This window comes from Lissotriton helveticus, chromosome 5_1, assembly GCF_964261635.1.
Source record: "Lissotriton helveticus chromosome 5_1, aLisHel1.1, whole genome shotgun sequence".
Taxonomy (NCBI): Eukaryota; Metazoa; Chordata; class Amphibia; order Caudata; family Salamandridae; genus Lissotriton; species Lissotriton helveticus.
Genome location: NC_136065.1, coordinates 2,011,522,683 through 2,011,547,236, shown reverse-complemented (window position 1 = coordinate 2,011,547,236; position 24,554 = coordinate 2,011,522,683). Strand labels below are relative to the sequence as shown.

The 24,554-nt window shown below is 43.5% G+C and overlaps 1 protein-coding gene across 3 annotated transcripts in view; it reads right to left on the bottom strand.

Annotated features, from left to right (window-relative positions):
- Positions 1–24,554, bottom strand: part of LOC144756180 (E3 ubiquitin-protein ligase TRIM39-like) — a 472,432-nt gene that overhangs the window by 295,467 nt on the left and 152,411 nt on the right. For all 3 annotated transcript variants that reach the window (XM_078645771.1, XM_078645770.1, XM_078645772.1), the window contains one exon: positions 941–1,171. In XM_078645771.1, coding sequence (XP_078501897.1) covers positions 941–1,171 — 231 coding nt within the window. The remainder of the gene's footprint in view (positions 1–940; positions 1,172–24,554) is intronic.

Below are 24,554 nucleotides of genomic sequence, written 5' to 3'. Positions count from 1 at the left end.
ATGAAGTGCATAGTCAAAGTAACTGTTGGGGTAAATAGATTTGTTATAATACTGCTATATATTACATTGCACCTGAGATTTCTATCTTCATGAAGGGGAACAATTCAAACATGTGACTATAATAAAAATTCAATGCTTGAGATGTTTTACTCAACAATGGTCAAGGATTTTTCCCTTTAAGTATTTAAAGTGAATTGCCTTCATCGTCCAACCTGCAGGAATAGATTTCCGTCCTTCCTTGGGAATGGCCCAGACAGTTTTGTGATGGTCCTGAAAAGATCTAGCATTGCTTGCGGATAGGCCTCGACCTGTGTTGGGTTAGCAGAAGGACCAAGGGAGCTCCGAAGTCAACTTCTTATATACCAGGGGATCACTCAATGTCCTGGAAAACATCCAGAACAGCTTATTTGCCTTCAGAAGAAAGAAACATGCCCACTGTTCTCTCTTGTCTTCACTGTCTGCATATACTGTGTGGGATGGGGACTTGGGAACTGCTCCCAAACACTGACAGTACAATTGTATGAATACATCAAGGAAAGATGGGAAGGTTATGTGCTGTTTGATTCCATCTACTACCAGAAGTTCAGAAGGGACTGGAGAATGAGAGAACCTCTTGACCCCTTCACTATCAGCCTAACTGGGGGCAGAGAAGCATGGAAGGAGGAAGGGTTGAGTGCAGTTCACACTAGTGATTACTTTTCTGAATATTAAGTGAGCAGAGAAGAAGTGAAAGGAGCTTCATTCACTGATGTATGCCCCTCAACTGTGATCATGTTCAGTGAAGAATGGAGCATTGGCATGAGCGCCATCAAGTGCTACCTGTTCTCACTCATGTAATCATATCTTGTGGAGAGAGGACTAGGTTGGAAACTAGGCACAATCATTTGGGAACAGATTTCTGGTCTCTGTGATGGAATGATGCACATCACTTGGCACTCACCGCCAGCATGTGCGCCCCCTTTTGTGTGCTCTTCCTTTCCATCTCAGACAGGAGCTGGTCCATCGCGCTGGTCTGCTCGTTCAGCAAATTCAGGTTCTCCCCCATTTTCTGCCTGACCACCTTCTCCTCCCGCTCTAACCGTGACAGAAAGATCTGGCGGTCAATGTCCAAATATTCCTGCTTCTGGGCAAAGTCTGCCTCCACCCTGTGGCGCTCCAGCTTGATCCTCTTCTGCAAGGAAATCAAAGGAAGAGTTAATGAGGATGTGTAGGAGTGCCACACGCTAGGATAGAAGGGAACAATTGCACTATGGAGTAAGGATATTCTATACAAATATATAATCAGAAGGCACATACATGGGGACAGTCTGATCCCTCTAATTGATCATTCCATGCCTTCCCTTACCAAGTAGATATCACAACCATGTCAGTTCTAATCATGCTTACTGGCCACTACTGTTCAGCCATATTAACATAAGCCTTGAGAAACAAACAACCGTTTACCCCTTTTCAACTCTTTCTTCAGACACATAAGGAGGAAAGTACCCTGACTTCAGCACGTACTTTTATTTCATTTTATTTTCTATAGAGTACTTTTGTAGTACTGTCATCCCCAACAGCACTCCAGTCAGTGGTGCAGTGACACCTGCTACAAAAGTGCCCTGAAATACAAGTATCTGTCTCCTCCCATCAGTGGATGATTCATTCACCACCAGAGGATCGAAAAACGATGGAGAAACAGCAAAATCACTGAAGACCAGACCACCAACAAGAACGCTATATCAGAATACCACCAACTCATAAGATCCTCCAAAAGGACCTTCATCCGCCATAGTGCCCGAGCTACGATGCACCATCAATGCCACCTTCAAATTCAGCACTTTTCCCGACGACTGGAAACACGCAGAAGTTTAGCCCTTCCTCAAGAAACCCTCAGCAGACCCGACGGACCTGAAGAACTACTGACCGATCTCTCTCCTTCCCCTCGCAGCAAAAGTCACTGAGAAGATCATCAATGCCCAGCTGACAAACTTAATTGAAGAGAATGCCATCCTCGACTCGTCCCAATCCGGATTCTACTGTAATCACATCACCTAGACCTCCCTCCTCACCACCACAGACAACATCTGCATGCTCCTCGACCAAGGCCATACCGCATCCCTCATCCTGCTGGACTTCCCGCAGCCTTTGACACCGTCTCCCACCGCACTCTCGCAACCAGACTCCACAATGCCGGCATACAGGGAACCACCCTTCCGCTCATTCCCCACCCGCAGAACCCAAAGGATCAGACTCCCACCTTTCCTCTCAGAAGTCACAGAGATCAACTGCAGAGTACTCCAAGGATCATCGCTCAGTCCTACGCTCTTCAACATCTACATGACCCCCCTCGCTGCCATCGTCAGACAGCATGGACTCATCATAGTATCCTACGCAGACGACACCCAGCTCTTCCTCTCCCTCACAAAGGACCCCGAAACCACCAAACTCAGCTTCCAGGAAGGACTAAAAGACGTTGCATCTTGGATGAGCAGCAGCTGTCTGAAACTCAACTCGAAGAAGACTGAAGTCCTCATCCTTGGACCCACCCCCTCCGCTTGGGACAACACCTGGTGATCCCCCTGAAGCCAGAAAGATTGTCATCCACACACTCATAACAATCAGACTGGACTACCGAAATGCCCTCTACCTGTTACACAAACTCCAGACCATCCAGAACACCGCGGCCAAACTCATCCTCGGTATCCCACAAAATGAGCACATCACCCAACACCTGCGAGACCGCCACTGGCTCTCCGTCGAGAAAAGAGTAACCTTCAAGCAACTCACCCACGCCTACAAATCCCTCCACAACACCGGACCCAAATACCTCAACAAAAGTGTCTCCTTCCACGTACCCAAAAGAAACCTCCGCTCTGCCAACCTCGGCCTAGCAGAAACCCAGCGCATCCGCAGAACCAGAGCAGGTAGAAGAGCCTTCTCCTACATCACAGCCAAGGCCTGGAACAAGCTCCCGGTCAACATCAGACACTCCCCTACTCTGCACACCTTCAGGAAGAGTCTCAAGACCTGGCGTTTCTGCTGACCCGAAGCTGCACCCCACGGCCCCCCTAGCACCTTGAGACCCTCACGGCTGAGTAGCAAACTTTAAATTCCTTGATTGATTGAGGACAGCCAGCATCAAGGAGACGGGTTTTGAAGTGCTTTCTGAAAAGCAAAAGAACGGGAACAGAATTCGACATGGTGGATCTACAACTCGTACAAAGGCATGGAAAGCTTTTGTTGAGCAAGAATTCTCTGACCACATTGAAGGAAAATAGGAGGATCAAAAGGGGTGATTCTTTTTGGGGAGAAAATGAAGATTTGTTTTAAATGATTTCTTTTTAACATTACCAGATTACGAATCTGGTTGAAAGGAAATTCATTTTTGCATGTCCCTTAATATTTTTTTATTTTGTGTAATAATCACAATATAAAGTAACATAAGCCGTAGCACCAAACATAAAAGACAATGCAAATGGTGAACACCCTAAATATTGATTTAAAAAAATAGACTGCCCAGAATATCGAATCAAAAATATAAACAGCCCAGAATATCGAATTACTAAAATGTAGACAGTCCAGAATATCGAATTTAGGGTATGAAATATCGATTTTTTTTGTGTGTTATGTATGGTAGTATATGTATTAAAATTATGTATTAATTTTGTAATGTATGTTCAATTTTTTTAAGTAATGAATGTTATGTAATACATTTTTGCGTAATTTAATTTCGTAGCGGGTTGTGGGTTTATAGGGGAATAGGGTGAGAAGTAATTTAATTATAGTAAATTAAGTATTAATTTTTATTCATATGTATTGATAATTGATTGATTGATATTAATTTTCAATTGGTAGTTATTTTTATTAATTGGCAATTAATTTGTATTGATTGGTAAATAATATGTATTAATTGATTAATTGATAACTATGTTAATTGTATTTATTTGGTGCGGGTTGTGGGTTTATAGGGGAATAGGGTGGGAAGTGATTTAATTGTAATAAAGATAAAAATTATTTTTATTTATATGTATTGATAGTTAATGTATAATTAATTATTAATTGGTAATCAATTTTTATTAATTAGTAATTACTTTTTTTAATTAGTAATTAATTTTCATTAATAGGTAATTATTTTTAATTAATTTTTTTATTGGTATTGATAATTAATTTAATTTAATTTTAGTATTAAATCATTACTTTCCCTACTGTTGCACTCTCTGGAGTGGGAATAGTAATTTTTACCCCTACGCTATCTAACGCTTTCCCTACTGTTGCACTCACTGGAGTGGAAATAGTAATTTTTACCCCTACGCTATCCAACGCTTTCCCTACTGTTGCACTCACTGGGGTGGGAATAGTCATTTTTACCCTCCCGCTATCCAACGCTTTCCCTACTGTTGCACTCTCTGGAGTGCAAATAGTAATGTTTACCCCTCCGCTATTCAACGCTTTCCCTACTGTTGCACTCAGTGGGGTGGGAATAGTAATTTTTACCCCACTTCCCTCCCGCTATCCTACGCTTTCCCTACTGTTGCACTCTTTGGAGTGGGAATAGTAATTTTTACCCTCCTGCTATCCAACGCTTTACCTACTGTTGCACTCACTGGAGTGGGAATAGTAATTTTTACGCTCCCGCTATCTCATGCTTTCCCTACTGCTGCACTCTTTGGAGTGGGAATAGTAATTTGTACCCCTACGCTATCCAACGTTTTCCCTACTGTTGCACTCACTGGAGTGGGAATAGTAATTTTTACCCCTACGCTATTGTGAGGAGGAGCCTCTCTTTACCCCAGTAATCAGCCCCCGTCTGAGTTTTACAGAGGAACTGCCGTCCCTTGGCCCGGACCACAGAGGGTTAACTAACCCGGAATCCTTTTCCCTGCAGGAATGCCCAGGGGAAAGCAACAACCAATGGGACACGACCTGGGCCGGTAGAAAGGCGAACCTGGCCCACAAAGAGAAAAACCCGGAAGACGCCAGCAATCAGGAGGACGACGCGAGAGACACGAGGAGGACCAGCGGTAACAAAGACCAACCCAAGGACAACGACCTCGCCGAAGCAGAGGGAGACAAGGCTGACGACGGCGAGGCAGAGACCTGGTCTGAGGATTGGTGGACACCCCTGGAGGACGCCCAAGTGCCGCCGTAACTCTGGAGAGTTACTGTTGCGCAATCACGCCAGACGCTCCTGTTGTTTCCTTCTTGATGCCGTTAAGTCCCAACTCCCTTTTGAACTAGTAACTCAGCAAGGATTGTGGGTACGCTTGCTGAATGACTCGTCCTCAAGGGAAAGGGGAAGTGGATAGAGAAACAGACAAAACAACACTGGTCTTCGTCCAGTCGCAGTTTCTCTTGCAAGTGTTCAGGGCCGGTGGTATCTTGATTGATTGCACGTGATTTTCTGAAGTTACACAAACATACAATGACCCTCTGGAATTCCTTAAAACCTGGTCCTCAATAGTAATGCTATGAACATGCACAATGATTGTACCAACCGTTTGAAATACCGGCCCTTGTATACACTTCACTGGGTTCTGAGGTTGGAAGATTATCTTGACTCTTGGTTACCTCTTTAAAAACAATAACAAGAGATTCTCAAAAGCTGTCTACTTAAGAATGATTAAACTAGGTTAATGTGGGTTAGTTGTGAATTAACTTGAAAGAACATGCACTCCATGCACATACCTTGGAACCCAGATTGTATGCTGTAAGATGGATTTGGTAAATAAAAGAGAACAAAAAAAAACAAAAGCACTCTGCTCTAGAAGATTCTTACAGAATGTACTCTTCTAAATGGTTCAGCTTATTAGATACATAGGCTGATTATACTCTCAGGTTCTATACTCAACATTGGATTGTCTTAGGCTTGTTTTTCCACTTGGATTGACCAAAGCTTGTTTACTATTTGAATTGCTTTTGACTTGAATTGCCTTGGGGTTGTTTTCTAACATACAATACAATTGTGCAATACAATACTGTTGTGCTAGATTCTAAACATACACGATTTTAAAAGAACATGCAGCTCAAAAAGTCTTTTACACAATTAAACATCGTCGTGTTTGTTAAAATTCCAGGTTGCTAGGCAACCGTAAATCTTACTGTCCTTCTTTCCTTTTGTATTCTAGAGTCCGAGTTCCTGTGGGTGCGCCGCCGACGGGACTTCCGGAAGTCCGTGATGACGTCCGCCGATGCCAGGAAACTCCGAGGGGACGACTGCAGAAATGAAGAAAACCGGACCGGAGCGCAAGGTGAGGAGTCGGGAAACGAGAGGTTTGGAAAGGAGGGAGGCAGAGGTAGCTGGGAGGAAATGAAGGCAAGGATTCTCAATCGGGAAGCAGGATCTCTTGAATCACCGGCAGGAGCGCTTGTCGTGAGAGGTGCAAAGAGACGAAGCACCCTCTCAATTGAAAGTCCCTCTTTTACACACTCGGCAGACTTTCAGTTTGGGCATTTGCATAATTCACACGCGGAGCCCCAAACACGTGTTATTGTTCTAGAACTTGGCAGAAAGGTTGCCACGAGGAGACTATACCACAGAGACTAGTATCAAGAAACAAGCATTGGTACCAACAGATACACAGGTATTAGTATAAAAAAACAAGCATTGGCAATTTAACTCATAACCACAAACAGTGTGCTATTCACAGCATGAGCTCTTGTTACCCTAACAGTTCCCCCCCCCCCCCCCCAAAGGCCTTCTGACGGGGCGTGGCTTGTCAGGATGTAATGCATGAAATGATCTTACAAATCTAAGGGCATGTACGTCATTTGCTGGTTCCCATGATCGTTCTGAGGGGTCATAGCCTTTCCAATCAATGAGGTAATAAAGACAACCTCGCATACGTTTGCCATCTATAATTTCTTTAACTTCATATTCGAGGTGATCTCCTACTACAATTGGAGGTGGAGGATTATCTGGTCGTGTAGTGGGGTCATAAGGCTTCAAGAGGGAAACATGAAATACAGGATGAATTGCATAGTCTTCAGGGAGACACAACCTTACTGATACTGGGTTTACAATCTTGTCAATGGAAAAGGGACCAATATACCTTGGTTTCAGTTTTTTGGGACCTTCGACTTGGATATTCCTGGTGGACAACCAAACCATTTGCCCCTCTTGGTACTCAGGTGCGGGTATTCTATGCTTGTCAGCAGTATGTTTCATTTTATCTTTGCTTTTTACCCATTGTGTTTTCGCACGCTCCTGAATATCTAGTAACTTGGTTAGTCTGTCCATCACAACATGGTTTGTTGTTTGTTAGGTAGGAAGATGGGAAGAGACCGGGGATGTTGTCCCGTAAGGAAATAAAAAGGAGAACAACCCAAGGCTGAGTGGGAGGTATTATTGTACGAAAACTCTACCCAAGGTAACATCTCGTCCCACCGCGTGGTTGTGGTGGACAATAGACAACGTAAACCTTGTTCAACATATTGATTAACTTTCTCTGTTTGTCCGTCCGTCTGTGGTGAAAGGAGGACGACAAAGCCAATTCTATTCCTAAATGCTTACTGAGTTGCGACCAAAATCTGGACACAAATTGAGGACCTCTGTCCGAAATAATTTTGCTTGGCAGACCATGCAATTTGACAATGGTGGATAGGAAGATGGTACTAAATTCTGTTGCGGTCGGTAATTTCAATAACGGAATGAAATGTCCCATTTTAGAAAGGAAATCTACTACAACCAAGACTGTAGTGTAACCATTAGACTCTGGTAGATCAGTGATAAAATCTAAACTAACAGTATGCCATGAGGGAGGAGCCAAGATGGCGATCGGAACAGTCGCATAACCGCCTCGCTCCGTGATCCCTTCCTCCCCGCCACCTATCCTGTATTTCATCCTGTTCGGGGTGTTCCGAATTTGGTCACCAAGAAAGAGCCTTCACTTACCATCCTTGTCCGGGGCTCTGGCGTGCAGTCGTTTCGGCGTTCTGCCCTTGTCGCCTTGCTGGCCTTCCCGCCCCTGACGCCGGGGCCTCGAGTGCTGTGCTTGCCCGGAGATGTTCGGAGTGCCGGCGGTCCGGAACCGGTGGAGAGACCCGATGGTGGGAGCCTGAGAGCCGCGGGTCGGAAGCCCTGGAGCGGACCCACCCCCGCGGGTGGGCCACCCCGTATGTCCGATTGCCTGCCGGCCCGAAGAAGAGAAGCCGCGCTGTCCGGCACCCCTCAAGTGGGTAGTCCACTCCTGTTGCTTGTCCCGCCCGGGGTCCGGTGCTGGGCTCCCCCCGAGTGTTGTGGGGAGCACGCCCGTTCTTCTGGTGACTCTCCTTTCTCCGCCGAGCGCCATCCGCCGCGGATCGGTTGTGTGCCCTGGGGCCGCCGGTGCTCCTGGTGGACTTGGAGGCGCCCACGATGTTGGCGGCGGGCGATGTGCTTAAGATGGCGGATGGCCCCTCGGAGAGTCTTTCTCCTGGAGACAGGGAAGTTGCTGCATTTGTTCTCTCCAGCCCTCGTTTGATTCGGGCGGCCCCTACTCGGAGTGCTGTCTTGTCTGCCCTGGCTGCTCTGGGGATCGACCTGTCCTTGAAATGCCGAGACTTGGAGTCGCGGATCGCCGCCATGGCTGCTCCGCCATTTTGTGACGCGGTGTCGTCTTCCCGAATTGTAATGGTTGAAACTTCTCCGGCGGCTGTGCTGGGATCTCCGGCTGGGTGTTTGATTCTATGGGATCAAGTGGACCCGGTGCCGATGCTGCAGTGTTTCCTACATCCTGATTTCTCTGCTTCGTGCTGGACAGCCCAGATATTGTGCTTGGCCACGTGGATCGTTGAGGTACTTTTGCATTCTGACTGCTGCCGAGTTCTCCTGGTTGCTTCTTGTTGGCCGGGACGGTGTTTTGCGGGGATCCCACTGGCCTTCCTTGATTGGTATGGACCCACTGTATCATTCTGCTTTTCGGCCGTGGCGGGGTCTGGAAGCTCGACTCTTCATAAAAGTGGACAGGGGTGATTGTGCCTGAGTACCTGTGGGACCCTTTTAAATGGCATTTCCAGGCCTCATTATTTTGGTTAGTTCTTGTTTTTCATCCTTGTGTGGGCTTTTCTCAATGTCCTTTTCGACCTCGATTGGTGATCCGTTGTGGCGGGTGGGGTAGTATTCTATGTTTCGATCGCTGGCTCCTCTCCTCTCTTGTCCTTCTTTTTCCTCTCCTTCTCTCTCTTTCTCCTTTCTCTTTCTTTGTTATTATTCCCTTTCTCTTTCTTCTATATTTCGGGTGACTCTGGGCGACAGGCACGCTGTTTAGTGGGGTAGGCCGTAGCCATTACAGTGATGTAGGGTGGGGGGGGTGTTTGTTATTTTAGTTTGTTTTATTCTATGGTCCCTTTTTGCTTTTTTCAGGGGGTGGGCTATGTCCCTTGGTTTTCACTCCTTTGTCTCGTACGTGTCCGCACTTTCTCCTTTTCCGGGGCGGGAGGGCTGTACATGTGGCGTCCACGTTATTTGTTTGCTGACATTTGTCCTTTATTTTTGAACCTTTGCTGGGCGTGGGATGTCTTTGGGCTTCGCCCTATTAGGGTTATTTGATTGCGTGGGGGGCTGTCTCCCTCCCGCCCCCCCCCCTCTTTTTCTGTATATGTTGCGTGACGCCCGGTAGATATGGTTGCTGCCTCCTCTATAAAATGTCAAATGAAACCTTTCTTATCCTGGCGCTGACTGTTTAACGTCTTTATTTCACGTCTATCCTGTATTCATTCTATTGTACGCATTGATGTTGGCTTTTTCTTTTGACTCTCCTGCTTTTGCGGCCGGCCCCTGTGGTTGTAGGCCTGCGCTTGTACTTCTACGTGTCTTTCAATAAAGGTTTTTAAAAAAAAAAAAAAAAAACAGTATGCCATGGTTGTGGAGGAAGATCTGTTGGATGAAGTAATCCCATGGGAGGTTTATGTAACGATTTCTGTCTTGAACAAACAGGACAAGCTCGGATGTACTGTTGAATACTCGGAATCATTTGTTCCCACCAGAAATACCGTTGACATAATTCTAATGTTTTATTTACTCCTGGGTGCGCGGCCATAGCCGAATCATGATTCCATTGTATGACTTTTTCCTGCAAGTCTCTGGTAGGGATGAACAGTTTGTCTTGATGAAAGAAAAACCCTTCATTAATCGTATTGTTCTTTTTAGATAACCATGTTTGAGTATCGTGGGACTCGAGTTCTTTTTTGACTGTGTTGAGAAAACTACTTGTGCCAACTGCTACCACTATCCTTTCTTTTGGAAGAATACTTGGTGATTCTTTGGTCTGGTCATCATCTCTTTTACATACTAAACGAGACAGAGTGTCAGACAGTAATTGTTTATTTCCTGGTTGATAGGTGATTAAGAAATCAAATTCACTGAAGAATTGTAACCACCGCATTTGTCTTGGTGTGAGGGCCTTTACTGTGGAGTAAAATTGTAGGTTTTTATGATCAGAGTATACCGTTATGGTATGTTTGGCCCCTAATAAATGATGTTACCATTCTTGAAAAACATCTTTGATTGCCAATAGCTCTCGTTCGGCTATTGTGTAATTCTGTTCAGCTTCCAGCAATTTCCTGGAATGAAAAGCTACTGGATGTAAATTACCAGAGTCAGGATTTTTTTGTAGAAGGACACCACCAAGTGCTGTTTGAGAAGCATCTGCCTCAACATAAAACGGTCTGTCAGGGTCTGGATGCACCAAAATGGGTGCAAAAGTAAATGCCTTTTTTAACAAAATGAACGCGTCATTTGCCTCCTCAGTCCAGTGAAAGGATTTTCCCTTTTACAATAGTTGTGTGATGGGTACCACTATTTCGGAAAAATGTGCGATGAATCGTCTGTAGAAGTTTGCGAACCCCAAGAATCGTTGTGTGTCTTTAACTGTCTTTGGTGTCGGACAATTAAGAATAGCATCAACTTTCTTTGGATGCATAAGGATCCCATTTGGGGATAAACAATATCCCAAAAACTCCACAGTAGTTTTGTCGAATTTACACTTTTCTAGTTTTACGAATAAAGAATGCTTTCTTAATCTTTGTAGAACTGAACGAACATGTTGTGTGTGGTCTGCTGTATTTTTAGAGTATATCAAGATGTCATCTATATACACAATACAGCAAACGTCCAGAAGATCGTGTAAGACTTCGTTAATGAAATACTGGAATGCTGCTGGTGCATTACAGAGACCAAATGGCATGACCGTCTATTCATAAAGACCAAACTTGGTGCGGAAAGCAGTCTTCCACTCGTCTCCTTCTTTTACACGAATCAAGTGGTAGGCCCCTCTAAGATCTAGCTTAGTATAAATGCTGGAGCCTTTGACCTGATTAAGTAATACTGGAATAAGAGGTAGTGGGTATCTGTTCTTGATTGTCGCTATATTGACAGCGCAATAGTCAATGCAAGCCCTCAAATCGCCCGTCTTCTTCGCTACGAAGAAAAGCGGCGATGAAACTGGAGAGGTTGAATGTCTAATAAACCCAAGCTCTAATAATTCGTCTAGATATTTTCTCAGGTACTCGTTTTCTGGTTCAGTCAGAGCGTAGATTCTGCTACACAGTAGTACTGCTCCGGGAACCAAGTCAATTCGACAATCATAAACCCGATGAGGTGGAAGTTTGGTGGCTTTTACCGGGTCAAAGACATCGGAGAAGTCATGGTAATTAGTTGGAAGACTACTGGTTTCAGGAGTCGTTGTGGCACAAAACAAAGGCATTACCGGGTCTTTGGTTTCTTGATAGCAGTGTAACCTACAATGAGCAGAGTCCAGGGTAACGGTCCTTTTTTGCCAATCTATTTTGGGGTTATGTAATTCCAACCAGGGAATTCCCAAAATAACTCCAAAGGTGGGGGTATCGATTAGGTCAAACACAGTGTGTTCTGTATGACCGTTATCAGTAACTATAGTCAATGGTTCTGTGTGGAACCGAATTAGACCAGATGACAGTGCAGATCCATCAACTGCCCTTACTGGCTCTGGTTCCTTCTTAGGGACTTGTATCAAATGTAACCTGCGAGCGAGTTCTAAATCAAAGAAGTTTCCAGTGGCACCTGAATCTAGAAGCACTGGTATACTATGCCTTTGTTGAAGGGATAATATAAATATCACCCTTATTGTAAAATGTTTAGGGATGCCAGAATCTACATTGGTAGCGTAGTGAGAGATCTTTTCTGAAACAACAATTCTCGGGGAATCGATCTCGTCTTTCTCCGAGAAACCTAGTTTTCCGACTGTACATGAGAAACTGAATCTATCACTAGGGCTTTCTTTTGCACAGGCTTTATAGTACAGTTTCTAGCGAAATGTCCGGGCTTTCACAATAAAGGCACCAATTCCCTTTGCGCCTTCTTTCTTTTTCTTCATTAGTTAACAGCCCTTTGACACCTCCGATTTGCATGGGTTCTACTGCAGAGGATTTGTATTCTGTTTCTTTTTTATCTGTTCTAAAATGTAAATTTCTTATGTCTCCCCTGGGTCTTTCATTCCTACGCTCCCCTAATCTGTGATCTAATTTTACCACTAGATCTTGAAATTCAGCGAAATCGTCAGGTAGATTCACAATGTGAGCTAATGAATCCTTCCGATCATCTTTTAATCCTCTGTAAAATAAGGAAATTCTTTTTCCCTCGGGCCAACGCGTTTCAGCTAGGAGCCTGTTAAAAGTAGTGACATAGGAGATCAAATCCTTTGATCCCTGTCGCAGATTTAAAAGTTCGTTATCAGAAGCCTGGATAAACACGTGTTTAGAAAATAAATTGTTAGTAAACCAGTGTAGTATTCCAGGTCATCATAGATTATGAATTCACTCCGGAGACAGCCAGATGGTACTAGAATGTTTATTTTGCATTTTCAAGTATCATATGTCGCCAAACGTGCTTACACAATGATATGTGCTTTAACATTCCTTTGAGTCAACACAGTGAAAGCCCAATGCATTTCGAACTCTTCTAGGTTCTTCCTCAGGGGCACTGTAATTAATCAAAAAAAACCTCATGAACAATCTGAGTAAAGCGCTAGTTATAATGTTGAGAACCAAACCTCTTCATGAAAACAAGTTAACAGTGACCTAAACCAACCTCTCTTACCCGGAGTTCATATGTGATTAAACAAAATAATATGCAATCCACCCCTACAACTAGTACTCTGAAAACTTAAAAACCACACCTTCTCTTACTGTGCATGTTATTTGCTCGCTAAATGATCACTTAAAAGAAAGCACGTAATATCTTTCAAATGCTCTCCCCTACTCCCCATGTTGTTTAAACATTTTGCAAAATGCGTTAGAATGCCCTTTACCTTGTTGTCACACTCAGTAGCTTCAGATATACGTGTCCTCTTACGTGCGTAGAAAAAGTATTTCGACCCACCGCCCTTTGAGCCTTTCATTAAATCCGGCACGCACATGTGTGCTATATAATCCTTAATTAGCTGCGAACCCTGTGACCTCTTGTGTGTATAGTGTTCGGTGAGTAAAAACTAACACTCCCATAACCCACTTCAGCCTTAACAGAATCCAGTAAACTAAACAGAAAATAATAATATCCCAGAGTCACCAGTGCTATAAATAGATAAATCTCAAACGCAAAATGTTACAAATGCTCACGGTTTTCGTGAATGTGTAAGGTGTATAAAAAACATGTGCACAAAAATATGACCAGATAAAAGAATAACATGAAAAGATGCATTTCCTCTTAATGCGTCTCCCACAAGTGAATCTCTTCTGCAGTCAAAACATATATACAATCCGGGGTTATTCACGTTCTTAGCAGTCTGCTCAAGTTCAAGGTTATGGTGCTGTCTCCCGGGAAATACTTCCAAAAGCTGAATTCAAACCCTTTAATGGAAACGTGTGGGGCGCAACTCACGTTCGAGACGGTGATGTGCGAGTGCACACCTTCCCTTCTCTGTTTAATCAAATCTTGTCTGTCTTTATTTGTCCTGGCGGGCGTAACAGCTCCGTGTCCGTCCCATAGTCACGGCTTATTTCAATAAAGATACTTCCAAATGGGGCAACGTTCATGCCCCTGCTGCTGCACAGCCTTTACCATGGGGAAACTTATCCCAACATAAATTGTTTTTTTCAATATTTTCATTAGTCCATATTCATCCTTAGTAAACCGGGCTGCCGTCTCCTTTATTTAAACCCGCATGTAGCGTTCCTTGCTCCATTGGCCTAATTGGTCATTTTGCTTTGCTTGTCGGGTGTTAAACAAAAAAAGCCCGTAATTAATTCTTTGTGTACACCTATAGGTTTATGTCCTGAAGTAAGGGCATGTTTAAAAACCTTCTATGCCTATTTCTTATGAGCTCTTTTCTTGCTCCTATCTTTCCACAAATCCAACCTCAGTGCACCCGGGGGAATTCCTTAAACACATCTTGGTGATGGTATTCCTTATTTAAAGGCCCATAAACAGCCATACTTACCGTCTCTGTCTCTTCTCTCTTCATGCTACCCGGAGGGACTGTCCCCAATACCCACCTAGAGAAGAAGACGACATCGCCAGAGGAAACCCCTCACCATTCCGGAGACCTACCTAAGAAGACATCAATGTTTTATTAACCCTGTTTTTTACACAAAACTTAAATAAATACGCCAAAATAGATCCACGCATAAGACCTCCTAGCTTCTTTTTCCGCCCGTCCCTCTCTCAGCTATCCAACGTTTTCCCTACTGTTGCACTCACTGGAGTGGGAATAGTATTTTTTACCCCCACGCTATCCAACGCTTTCCCTACTGTTGCACTCTCTGGAGTGAGAATAGTAATTTTTACTCCTCCGCTATCCAACGCTTTCCCTACTGTTGCACTCTTTGGAGTGAGAATAGTAATTTTTACCCTCTCCCTATCCAACACATTCTCTACTTTTTTTTATATTACATTTATTATTTTTATATTTCAAGATTTTGTAAATTATTTTAAGTATGTTTTATTTAATTGTTTTTAATATTTAATTAATTTTATATTATTTTTAATATATTTAAAAAATTCGATATTTTAGTTAACTATATTTTTAACAATCTATATTTTGGATTTGATATTTTAGTACTTACTTGTTTGTAGATAGGGATTCTATATTTTGTCCTTCGATATTTTGGAGTCGATATTTTGGGCATTCTATATTGTGTCCCTCAATATTAAGTCACTGAACCAATGCAAATAACAGTACATATAGAGACTGTAGTACACAGGAAATGCATAGTTGAACATACATTAAGAAATGTGGTCAGAATCCCTAGCCATTATCCTACTGTCTAGAGGTCCAACGGCCCAAACTCTTATTGTGTTTAGGTTTGCAGCCCGCAATTTATATACTAGATTTCAGCCCTTGTACAGTAATCAATGCCTATCGACTATTCCTGTCTGGATGGAAGTTCTGCCTGCAGCTAGTGTTTGGGAGTGTCCCTTTTATCCAAGGCCGGCCAAAGTTCGCAGTGCATGAGACTCCAGCCAACCCTCCATTGTTCCCAGTAGGGCTATCCTGTGGTCTAAGATGAAGGGAAAGTACAAAATATGTCAAAGAGACGCATAAAGCACCCACCATTAGTACTCTAAGACAGGGAAAGAACAAGTCATATGATAGAGAGACCCTTCTTTGGCATAGCACCTTGAACACTCTGGGTTGCCGAAACTCTCCATTTTCCACAGCCTATTGGGACTATAATATAGCTGGTATAGCCCGCCGTAAAGGGCTATACCAGCTATTAAAGGCCCTCTCCAGCGTTAAAGGCCCCGAGCCGAAGGCGAGGGCCTTTAACAAGGGAGAGGGACTTTAATAGCCGGTATTGCCCAGCTACGAAGGGCTATAAGCCTATTAGAACATTCTGCCACTAGAGGGCAGAATGTTCTAACAAAAAAGAACAAAGCCTTATGGGAGCGTGAGGGGATTGGAATCCCCTCAGGGTCCTTGAAGCCTTTGTTCACAGCCAGGGCTGAGAACAAAGATTCATTGGAATATTGGAGCTCCAGGCTTATACCAGCCATTATAAGCCCGGAGCACTCCATTTAAAAAAAAAATTTTTTTATTATTCACCATCAGGTATTTAACTTTTACCAGTTACATATTTCAGAGAGTATATACAATGAAACAGATATTCGCCTTTTAAAGTCAAAAATACATAATTATACCACAATATATACACCAATACTATACAAATACGGAGAGAAAGAGAAAAATAAGGAAGAAATAAAGGAAAAAAATAGAGAAAATGGATAAAGATTAAAAAAAAATGTTATGGACAGGGAAGAATCATAATTACGGCTCCCGGTTTTATGGTATTTATTTTTTTGCCATTTCCGTCTGTATTTATCCATATTTATTTTTGGGGCATTATTTCTGTATTTATCCGCATTTATTTTTGCCACAAAGAAAAGACGCCGCTACAGCTAGTATTTTTCCGCATTTATTTAAATTGACAATGCACACTAGCCCCCTAAATTCAAAAAGTGCAAACATCTTCACCAATCCTTCTCTGGGCAGCAACCAAGATGTGGAATAGCATTCCTCCGTCCTGAGAAAGGTCCCTACAAACAGCACGTTCAAGAGGAATGAAAGCACTCCTAGTTGAACATAAAATTACACAGTTACCATATCTCACACCTTGGACATGCCTGGTTCTCAATTGTAGTTCTAGAACATCCCATATAACACTTTCCGTAGTCACTCATTGTTTCTAGATTAGACCTTAATGTCTAGAATTGAACAGGAACCACTGTAAACTAAGAATTTCTGTTTGCTGCTCTAATCCAGCCTGTTCTCTGGGATAAATGTACGTGTGGGTAAAATGGCATTTCAAAATATACAGTCTTTATGTATGTATGCTCACTAGTTTCTCCTCATTGCATTACTCCAATGCAAAGTTCTCTTAGGTAACGTGATGTGGTCTGCGCTGCATAAAAACCTTAAATAAATCGATGAACGCTATAGGCAAAAGCGCGATTGGTGTGAAACTTCCACCCTCCACTTCCGATTTACTCTCATGTGGATATGTTTTCAAAAACTGTCTCTAAAGTCAGCTGTATCTTAAAACCTTTCTCTAGGGGAACATGCACGATAAATGTTTGAGCTACTTTTACACCCTGGTAACAACGTCCTGCTCTACATACAAACTTAAAAATACATTAATTGACCAGACCACCCCTGCCGCCCCCGCACCACCCCACGCCCCTGGCACTAAGGTATTATAAACAGAGTACCGATTGGGATCTCTTAAACAGACACCGAGCGTCCAATAAAGGATAGAAAAGCTTCTGGGAGCTATCTAATAAAAGAGGTGCCTCTCGAGTTTGTGTTTTAAAAGCACCCATGCTTGTGCACTCCTGACTTGGGCGAGTTCAGAAGGGGGCTGGTAGGGGACTTGTGTGTGGGGGGGGGGCAGTGAGGGCACTTCACAACATGAGGTCAGTCGAGGTAGACAGCGAGGCGGGACGACGGAGGAGAGAATCACGGTTGGAGAGATGTGTAAATAAACACAACTCCAAGGCCAGTCTATAGGCAGAGAAACCATACATGCTCAAGTGCTCCTGGCAGGGGAATCAGTGCAGGGGCACACAGGGTGATTCCGTCGCTCCTCCACTTGCTGCCTGTGCTTCGAGAGCCGAGGTGATGCCCCCAACTGTGCAGCCCACGCACTGCAAGCAGAGCCGCCACAACAAGCAATTCCGACTCGTTAGAGACTTAACTTGTGAATAGGAATGGCGGCGGGTTGGCGCAGAGATAAAGCCAACGGTGGCAACAGGAAGGCACCTTCACACTTGGTGGTCCATAGTGCAGGGAAACAGTCGTCTGTAGTGCAGGCAAACAGGAAGAATAGGCAGGTAAGCCGCCAAAAGTTATGAGGGAGGGGCCGGAGGTGTTGGAATGCCCACACAGTGACGCTATGATCAGACCAGGATAGGCTGAGGGGCACGATCGTCACTGAAAGACCCTGCGCCCAAAGGCCCACGTGAGGGCAGTAAAAGACCCTGATTGAAGGATTGCAAGGAATTTCCTGGAACGGGGGCGTGGCAAGGAAACTCTTCACTGGAGCACGGCAGAGCGCGCAGCAACATTTAGTAGTATTTTGCAGTTTATACATATAAATAGAGACAAAGGAAATATCGATTTCCGCCTGTATTTATATGTATAAATCCGTAAAAACTGAAAACCGGGAGCCCTAATCATAATATCCAATTTATATAAAAACTGGACCTCTAATTTGCCTATACTGCTATTCGTCCATTCTTAATTTCCATTCTTCAACCGGTGGCCAGACCCGTTTTCCCATTTGCCTTGCCTTCCAACCTTTTTTTATCATACATAGCTTTCTCTAGAGTATATATAGCAAGTAACCGTGACAGCCACTGTTGAAATATTGGTGGGTTTGGGTCTTTCCATAGAGTTGCAATACACAACAGGCTTAAAGTCATTGCCAAAAATATAAATTTTGATGAGGCATTTCGATTCCATCTCTCACTACCCCTAGGACCATAACCTCATTAGTTAAGCTGATGGATATTTGTAATGCCCCATCAAAAAATTGTTCTAATGAGTGTTTAAAAGGACCTAAGTTGGGACATGAGGCAAACATATGTATTGTGTCTGCCTGCAAGCTTTGACACCTAGGACATAATATCCCGCGTGTACCCCCCCCATTGGGCTATTCTGTATGGTGTATAATAAAGTTCAAACATTGTCTTATAATGCTGCGCTTGCAAGTTCGCTACCTTTAATATTGTATTTGCAAAGAGCAGCGATTTTTCAACCTCATTTTTCTCTTACTTTCGGCAGATCATTCTCTTTATACTTGCATATTTCAGCATATAGTTGTGAAATCGAGCAGCCCTCCTCATCTCTTACATGCTCCATGAGATCCTTTTTCTTGAAATTCATGTTACCCGCTTGTTTTTTTTGTAAAGCTGATCTTATCTGCAAATATTTAAAAAAATCTCTGCGCTCAAGACCATATAGTTGTTGTGCTTTATCGAAAGTAATTAGACCAGTATGATCCATGAGATCTCCTATGGTACTGACCCCACAGATATCCCACCGTTTCATCACCTGATCATCGAACACCTCCGGTAAAGATCAATTCTTATACAAAGGGGTATTAAAATTCACTCTCCCAAATTTAATTATTTTCCGAACCATAGACCAAACTGAAGAAGCGGCCACTAGTGTCTTAAATGTTGTCTTCTTGTAGTAATTCGGTTCATTAAATGTGAGAAGTCCCTTCTTAGAATCCGCTATTAATAATTCAAATATATCAGGAATACCCTCGTTGCCCCTCCACCGATCATTTGTGTTCCCACCTAATAATCCTCTGATATATTGCAGGGCTGCCGCAAAATAATAGGCCTTAAAATCTGGTACGGTCAGACCCCCCCGATCTCTGGATAAAGCCATTAGTTTGAATGCCCTACATGTTTTACCTTTTGCCCAAATGAAACGATTAGTGAGTCCCTCAATTTCCTTAAACCATCTATTACTAAATTTTAACGAGATAGTTCGGAAGAGCTATAAAACCTTAGGGAGAAACAGCATTTTTATGATATTGCATCGTCCTATTATTGTTAAATGCAAATTATCTAACCTGTCTAAATCCATTTTAGCCTTTTTAATGACTGGGGCCAGATTTTTTTCCACGATCTTCGTTAGATCAGATGTTATGGTGATACCGAGATAAACCGCCGCCTCTGTAACTCTCTGATCTACTATTGTAGCTTGTTGATTTATGACAATGTGTTTTTTCTTGATTCAATTTATACCCGGATAACATCCCACAGGCTTTTGCTTCGTGCTCTATTTCGGCTAGCGCAGTGACAGGATCAGGCGACGTAACAGCTAAGTCATCTGCATATCCTAATATTTTGGTCTCGTACCCATTCAGAGTTATTGGCAAGATGTTCCTATTTAGCTCAATTCTTCTTATGAATGAATCTATATAAAAGGCCAAGAGTAGCGGGGAGCAGGGGCACCCTTGCCTTGTTCCACGCTCGATATTAATTGCGTCGCTCTGCTTCCCCATTAATCTGAGCCTTATCCTGGGATTCACATATAGAGCTTTCAGGGCCCCTATGAAGACTTTGCCAATATTAATTTTACTCCATGCCGCCCATAGGAAACCCCACGAGACCCTATCAAACGCTTTCTCGGCGTCCAGCAATATTAACGCCATAGGGTCTCGTGAGGCTGCCGTCCCGTCGAATAGTGTACACACCCTCCTTATATGATCCGCAGTAGCCCTCCCGGGGATAAACCCATGTTGGCGGGGGGAGAAGACCTTGCCGATTATCAAGCTCAAGCGGTTAGCAAGGATTTTAGAGTAAATCTTGGTGTCGGTGTTCATAAGGCTAATTGGTCTGTATGACCCAGGATCGGTAGGGACTTTATTTTCTTTGAGAAAAACCACCATTGCCGCTTCACCCCAGGACCCAGGCGGTACTGCTCCCCTTTGTATTGTAACCATAAGTTTATACATATTAGCTTCTAAGATTGGGAGAAATTTCTTATAAAACTCCAGCGGTATTGAGTCGGGCCCCACAGCTTTCCCCGACGGGAGGTCTTTAATTGCTCTTTGTGTTTCTTCTAAGGTGAAGTTGGATTCCAAAGCATTTTTATCATCGGTGTGAGTCTCTCTACTAATGCAGCCTCTAAATAGTGCTCTATTTCTATTTCATTTATGCTTGCCCCCTTATCCTGGTTATATAATTTTTGATAAAAATCCTGGAATAGCGAGCAAATCTCCTTTGGTGTTTTAGCAGTTATACCTAACTCTGATACGAGCGCGGTGATTCCTCCCTTGGTGGCCGCCTGCCGAGTTCTAATAGCTAGGATACGCCCAACTTGCTCACTATACTCATATTGATCTTGTTTCCAAGTTAAGTATTTTCCAGCTGCCTTTGAAGCAAAAACGTCCCCTACTGCTGCCTTGGCTATGGCCAAGTTTTGTAATACTCATGTCAAGTCCCCTTTGGCACTTATAACTTTAATCAACTCTTCTTCTAATCTGGCGACTGATTTTATCTTCTCCTCAATAACCACCTTCTCCAGCTTATTCCGCCTAAAAGAGAAGCTGGTGGTTTCACCCCTTATGCCTGCCTTCAAGGCATCCCAAACTACTGAAGGTGAAGCCGTCCCCCTCTTGATCTCCAGAAATTCCCTGATGCATCCCTCCATATGAACCACATAGTTAACATCTTGTAATAAGGCTGTCTATAATGTCCAGATAGTTTTTACTTTTTAGAGCTTGGATTTAAAATTTCGAGAGCTAGCGGGTTATGATCTGAAATCACCCTCGGCAACCTTTTAATCTTGACCCTAGGTATTAACGACGGTGATATCAAGAAATAGTCCAGGCGTGCTACGATCTTGGGGGGTGCTGAATAGTATGTGCTGCCCCCACCTACGTTTTCCTGCTCCCATACATCAATTAGCCCATTATCCTGCATTAGCTGTATCAGAGCTCTGTGGCTTCTCTTCTTCTTGCCAATAAATATAGCGGGGTCATTTTTCCAAAGGCCGTTTATATTTAGATCCCCACACATCATAATTGGCAAAGGCCAGTTAGACAGCTGTGTGTTGATATAATTTAAAGTCTCTGGGTCATCCACGGTTGGTGCATATATAGAGCATAATGTAAAATTAAAACCCTGCTTTTGACATTCAGCTAAGACCCATCGTCCATACTTATCTGACCTCTGTTTTTTCAATATAACTGTCTTTGCTCGTGCCAATATCGCGACCCCACGGGTTCTTGTCCCCTGAGTCGTACAAGTCAACAACTGATATCCTAGTTGTTCCAGCAGAAATTTTTGGGATATCTCTACGTGTGTTTCCTGGATGCATATCAAGTCTGCTTGTATTACCTTAAAATATTCTTTCAAATCCCTCCTCTTCTTTGCATCGTTTAATCCGCAAATATTAATTGTAACTATCCGCATAAATTTTCTTTAACTTCCCAGATCCATTTCCTATTTGTACATCTCTGACGTCTTTCCCTACCTGATGATGATTTTTTAACCCCGAATATATCCCTTACAACCCCCCTGTCCCACCCCACCCCTCTGCCAGCACCCCTCCCCCCCTCCTAATGAAGCAGGCAGGCTTAAGGCCTCTGTGATGGAGTCTGGCCGTCAGCCTCCGTCCGTCATTCTTTTTTTAGCTTGTGCATTTAACCTACTAATGTGTTACTGCCCTACATATTTAACCATAGACAATTATTGCTCTAGTGCACCACTCCCTGCCCGCTGCCCCCTACCCACCTCCATGTCTCCATTCCCCTCCTTCCCAGCGTTTTACACCGTGGAGAGTAAGAAAAAAGCAAAACAAAGAAAAGGAAAAACAATTCTACAGTCAGAAAAAGGCAGTAATGCTATTATGACCCCCCACATTTGCTGCTACAGTTTTTTTCCTCCTAGTGTTATGCCAGGTCCCAGTATCATTCTTGCTCTTTTTTTGTAAATTGCCATTCTCACCTGGGTATTGTCTACTTCTTTCCTAGTGTCTTTCGCCACAACCATTCCAGGATCCTTCAGTTGTACTGGGGTTTTTGGGAGCACAACCACTCGTTGTTCTGCCTCAGGAGTTTTCCCTCTCCCTCCTCTCACATTCTTTGGAGCCATCCCTGGATTAGCCTCCAATAACCTCTTGTTGGGCAACAGCGCCGCTAATACTCTGCTCAATTCGGCGCTTGTTTCTTCAGCCTGCTCCACCCAGCTCGTACCTCTGCTCTTGCAGAGGTACGCCGAGGCTACTCTGCCCTCATCGACGTACGAGGCTCCGCTCTGCTTCACCCAATCCGATGCTCTGCTCAGGGCTCCTCTCAACACTCCATCAGCCCGGCAGCCTCTGCACCCGCATCGGCATCCGCTCAAATTCAAAAATCAGCTGCTCGGCCGCCCGCAAACACTCGCCACCTTTGCGGGCAAATTCCATTAAGGTATGTGGCTAAAATGCACCCGAAACATCTATATCAGCGATACTGACATCAGGAGCGTACTCGACCGCTTCTAGCCAGACACCATCTTGCTCGTAGGTTTTCCATGTTTTCAATGGATCTCCCAACATTCCAATGTTCTAATAAACTGCGTGAAAATAACTAAATTGGGTGAGTCCTAAGTTTGGGGGTAGTAAATAGGCTGCTAACTTGGCCTCCTACCATTTGTTCTTCTCCAGCTCCCCGATGTCTCATTCCCAGGCTCATTATAGCCCTCAAGTGGGTCGGATTCATTAAGCAGGAGGAATCCGTACAATCTCATTTACTTTTCTTGCACAAAAACTCCATGGTTAATTTGGGTTTGAGAGGATTCTAATCTGGCACATCCCTCAGATCATGCTATTTATCTAAGACCAGATGCCTAAAACTGAGATTTATGGAGTTGAAACTCTTTGATAATTGTTCAAAAGTAAGAATATTATCACACAGATGGGAGATGCAATAGGGTGCCACAGCCAGAAGCCCACCAGTGGAGCGACCTGTTGTAACCAGCTTCTGGCTCAAAGAGGCATTTGTGCGGTAAGTTTGCCTAGCCACTTGATGTGAAGTAAGGGCTGCTTGCCGACAAAGAAAAGAGAGTCTAGTGACCGGAGGGAGTGAGTAGGGGGAGGGCCATATAGTAGACCTAGTTTCTCAAAAGTAGATTATTCCTGATGCCATGAGTCCTGTCGACCTCCACACAGCCAATCTCATATCTGCACCATATGTGGCACCCAGTAAATTAGGCAAATGAAAGTCTTACAGGGTGTAAGAACTGTCTCAGAGGACTCTTGAATGCACAAGAAGTGCGTAAGTTTCAATCTTCCAACAACCAACATTATTTGCAACTATCTGGAGTAGCCATGGGCAACTGTGCCGCTCCGGCCTACGCAAATCTATTTATGTGCCATTTTGAAAAACAAAACATTTTGAAACACAAAAATTGGGAACCATTTCTATGCTCGTACCATCGGTACATTGATGATATTTTCCTTGTGTGGAAGGGTAATGAAACTCAATTGAACTACGCTATTGAAAATCTCAACACCATAAACGACCGGATTCAATTCACTCATACCTACAGCAGAACTGAAATCTCTTTTCTGGATGTTCAAATCAAACTGATCAACAACCAATTCATCACATCCATATACACGAAAGAAACTGATCGCAACAATTACCTCCATCATCAAAGTTTTCACCAACCTAGCTTGAAACAACATTTACCATACTCACAACTGCTACGTGCCAAACGCATCGCCTCTACACCAGATCTGTACACCCAAGACAGTCAGAAAATTATCTCTAAATTTCATCATAGAGGTTATCCCACACAAATTACGAAAATTGCAGAACAACGAGTAACTTGTCTCAACAGAGCAGACCTTCTCAAACCCAAAAACACTTCTCAAGAAGACGAAAATCGTCCTGTTTTTGTTTCCAAATTTTCTACACAATCTAAAAAAATTAAGGAAGTAATTCGCAAGCATTGGCCGATGCTTCAATTAGAGAAAGATTTCAACAATATCTTCGCCAAAATGCCTATTTTTGCGTACCAACGTTCCAACAATTTACAAACTCTTTTGAAACAACCCACATCACCGACTCCAATTGTCTACAAAGGTACCATACCATGCAGGAATTGTGGACATTGT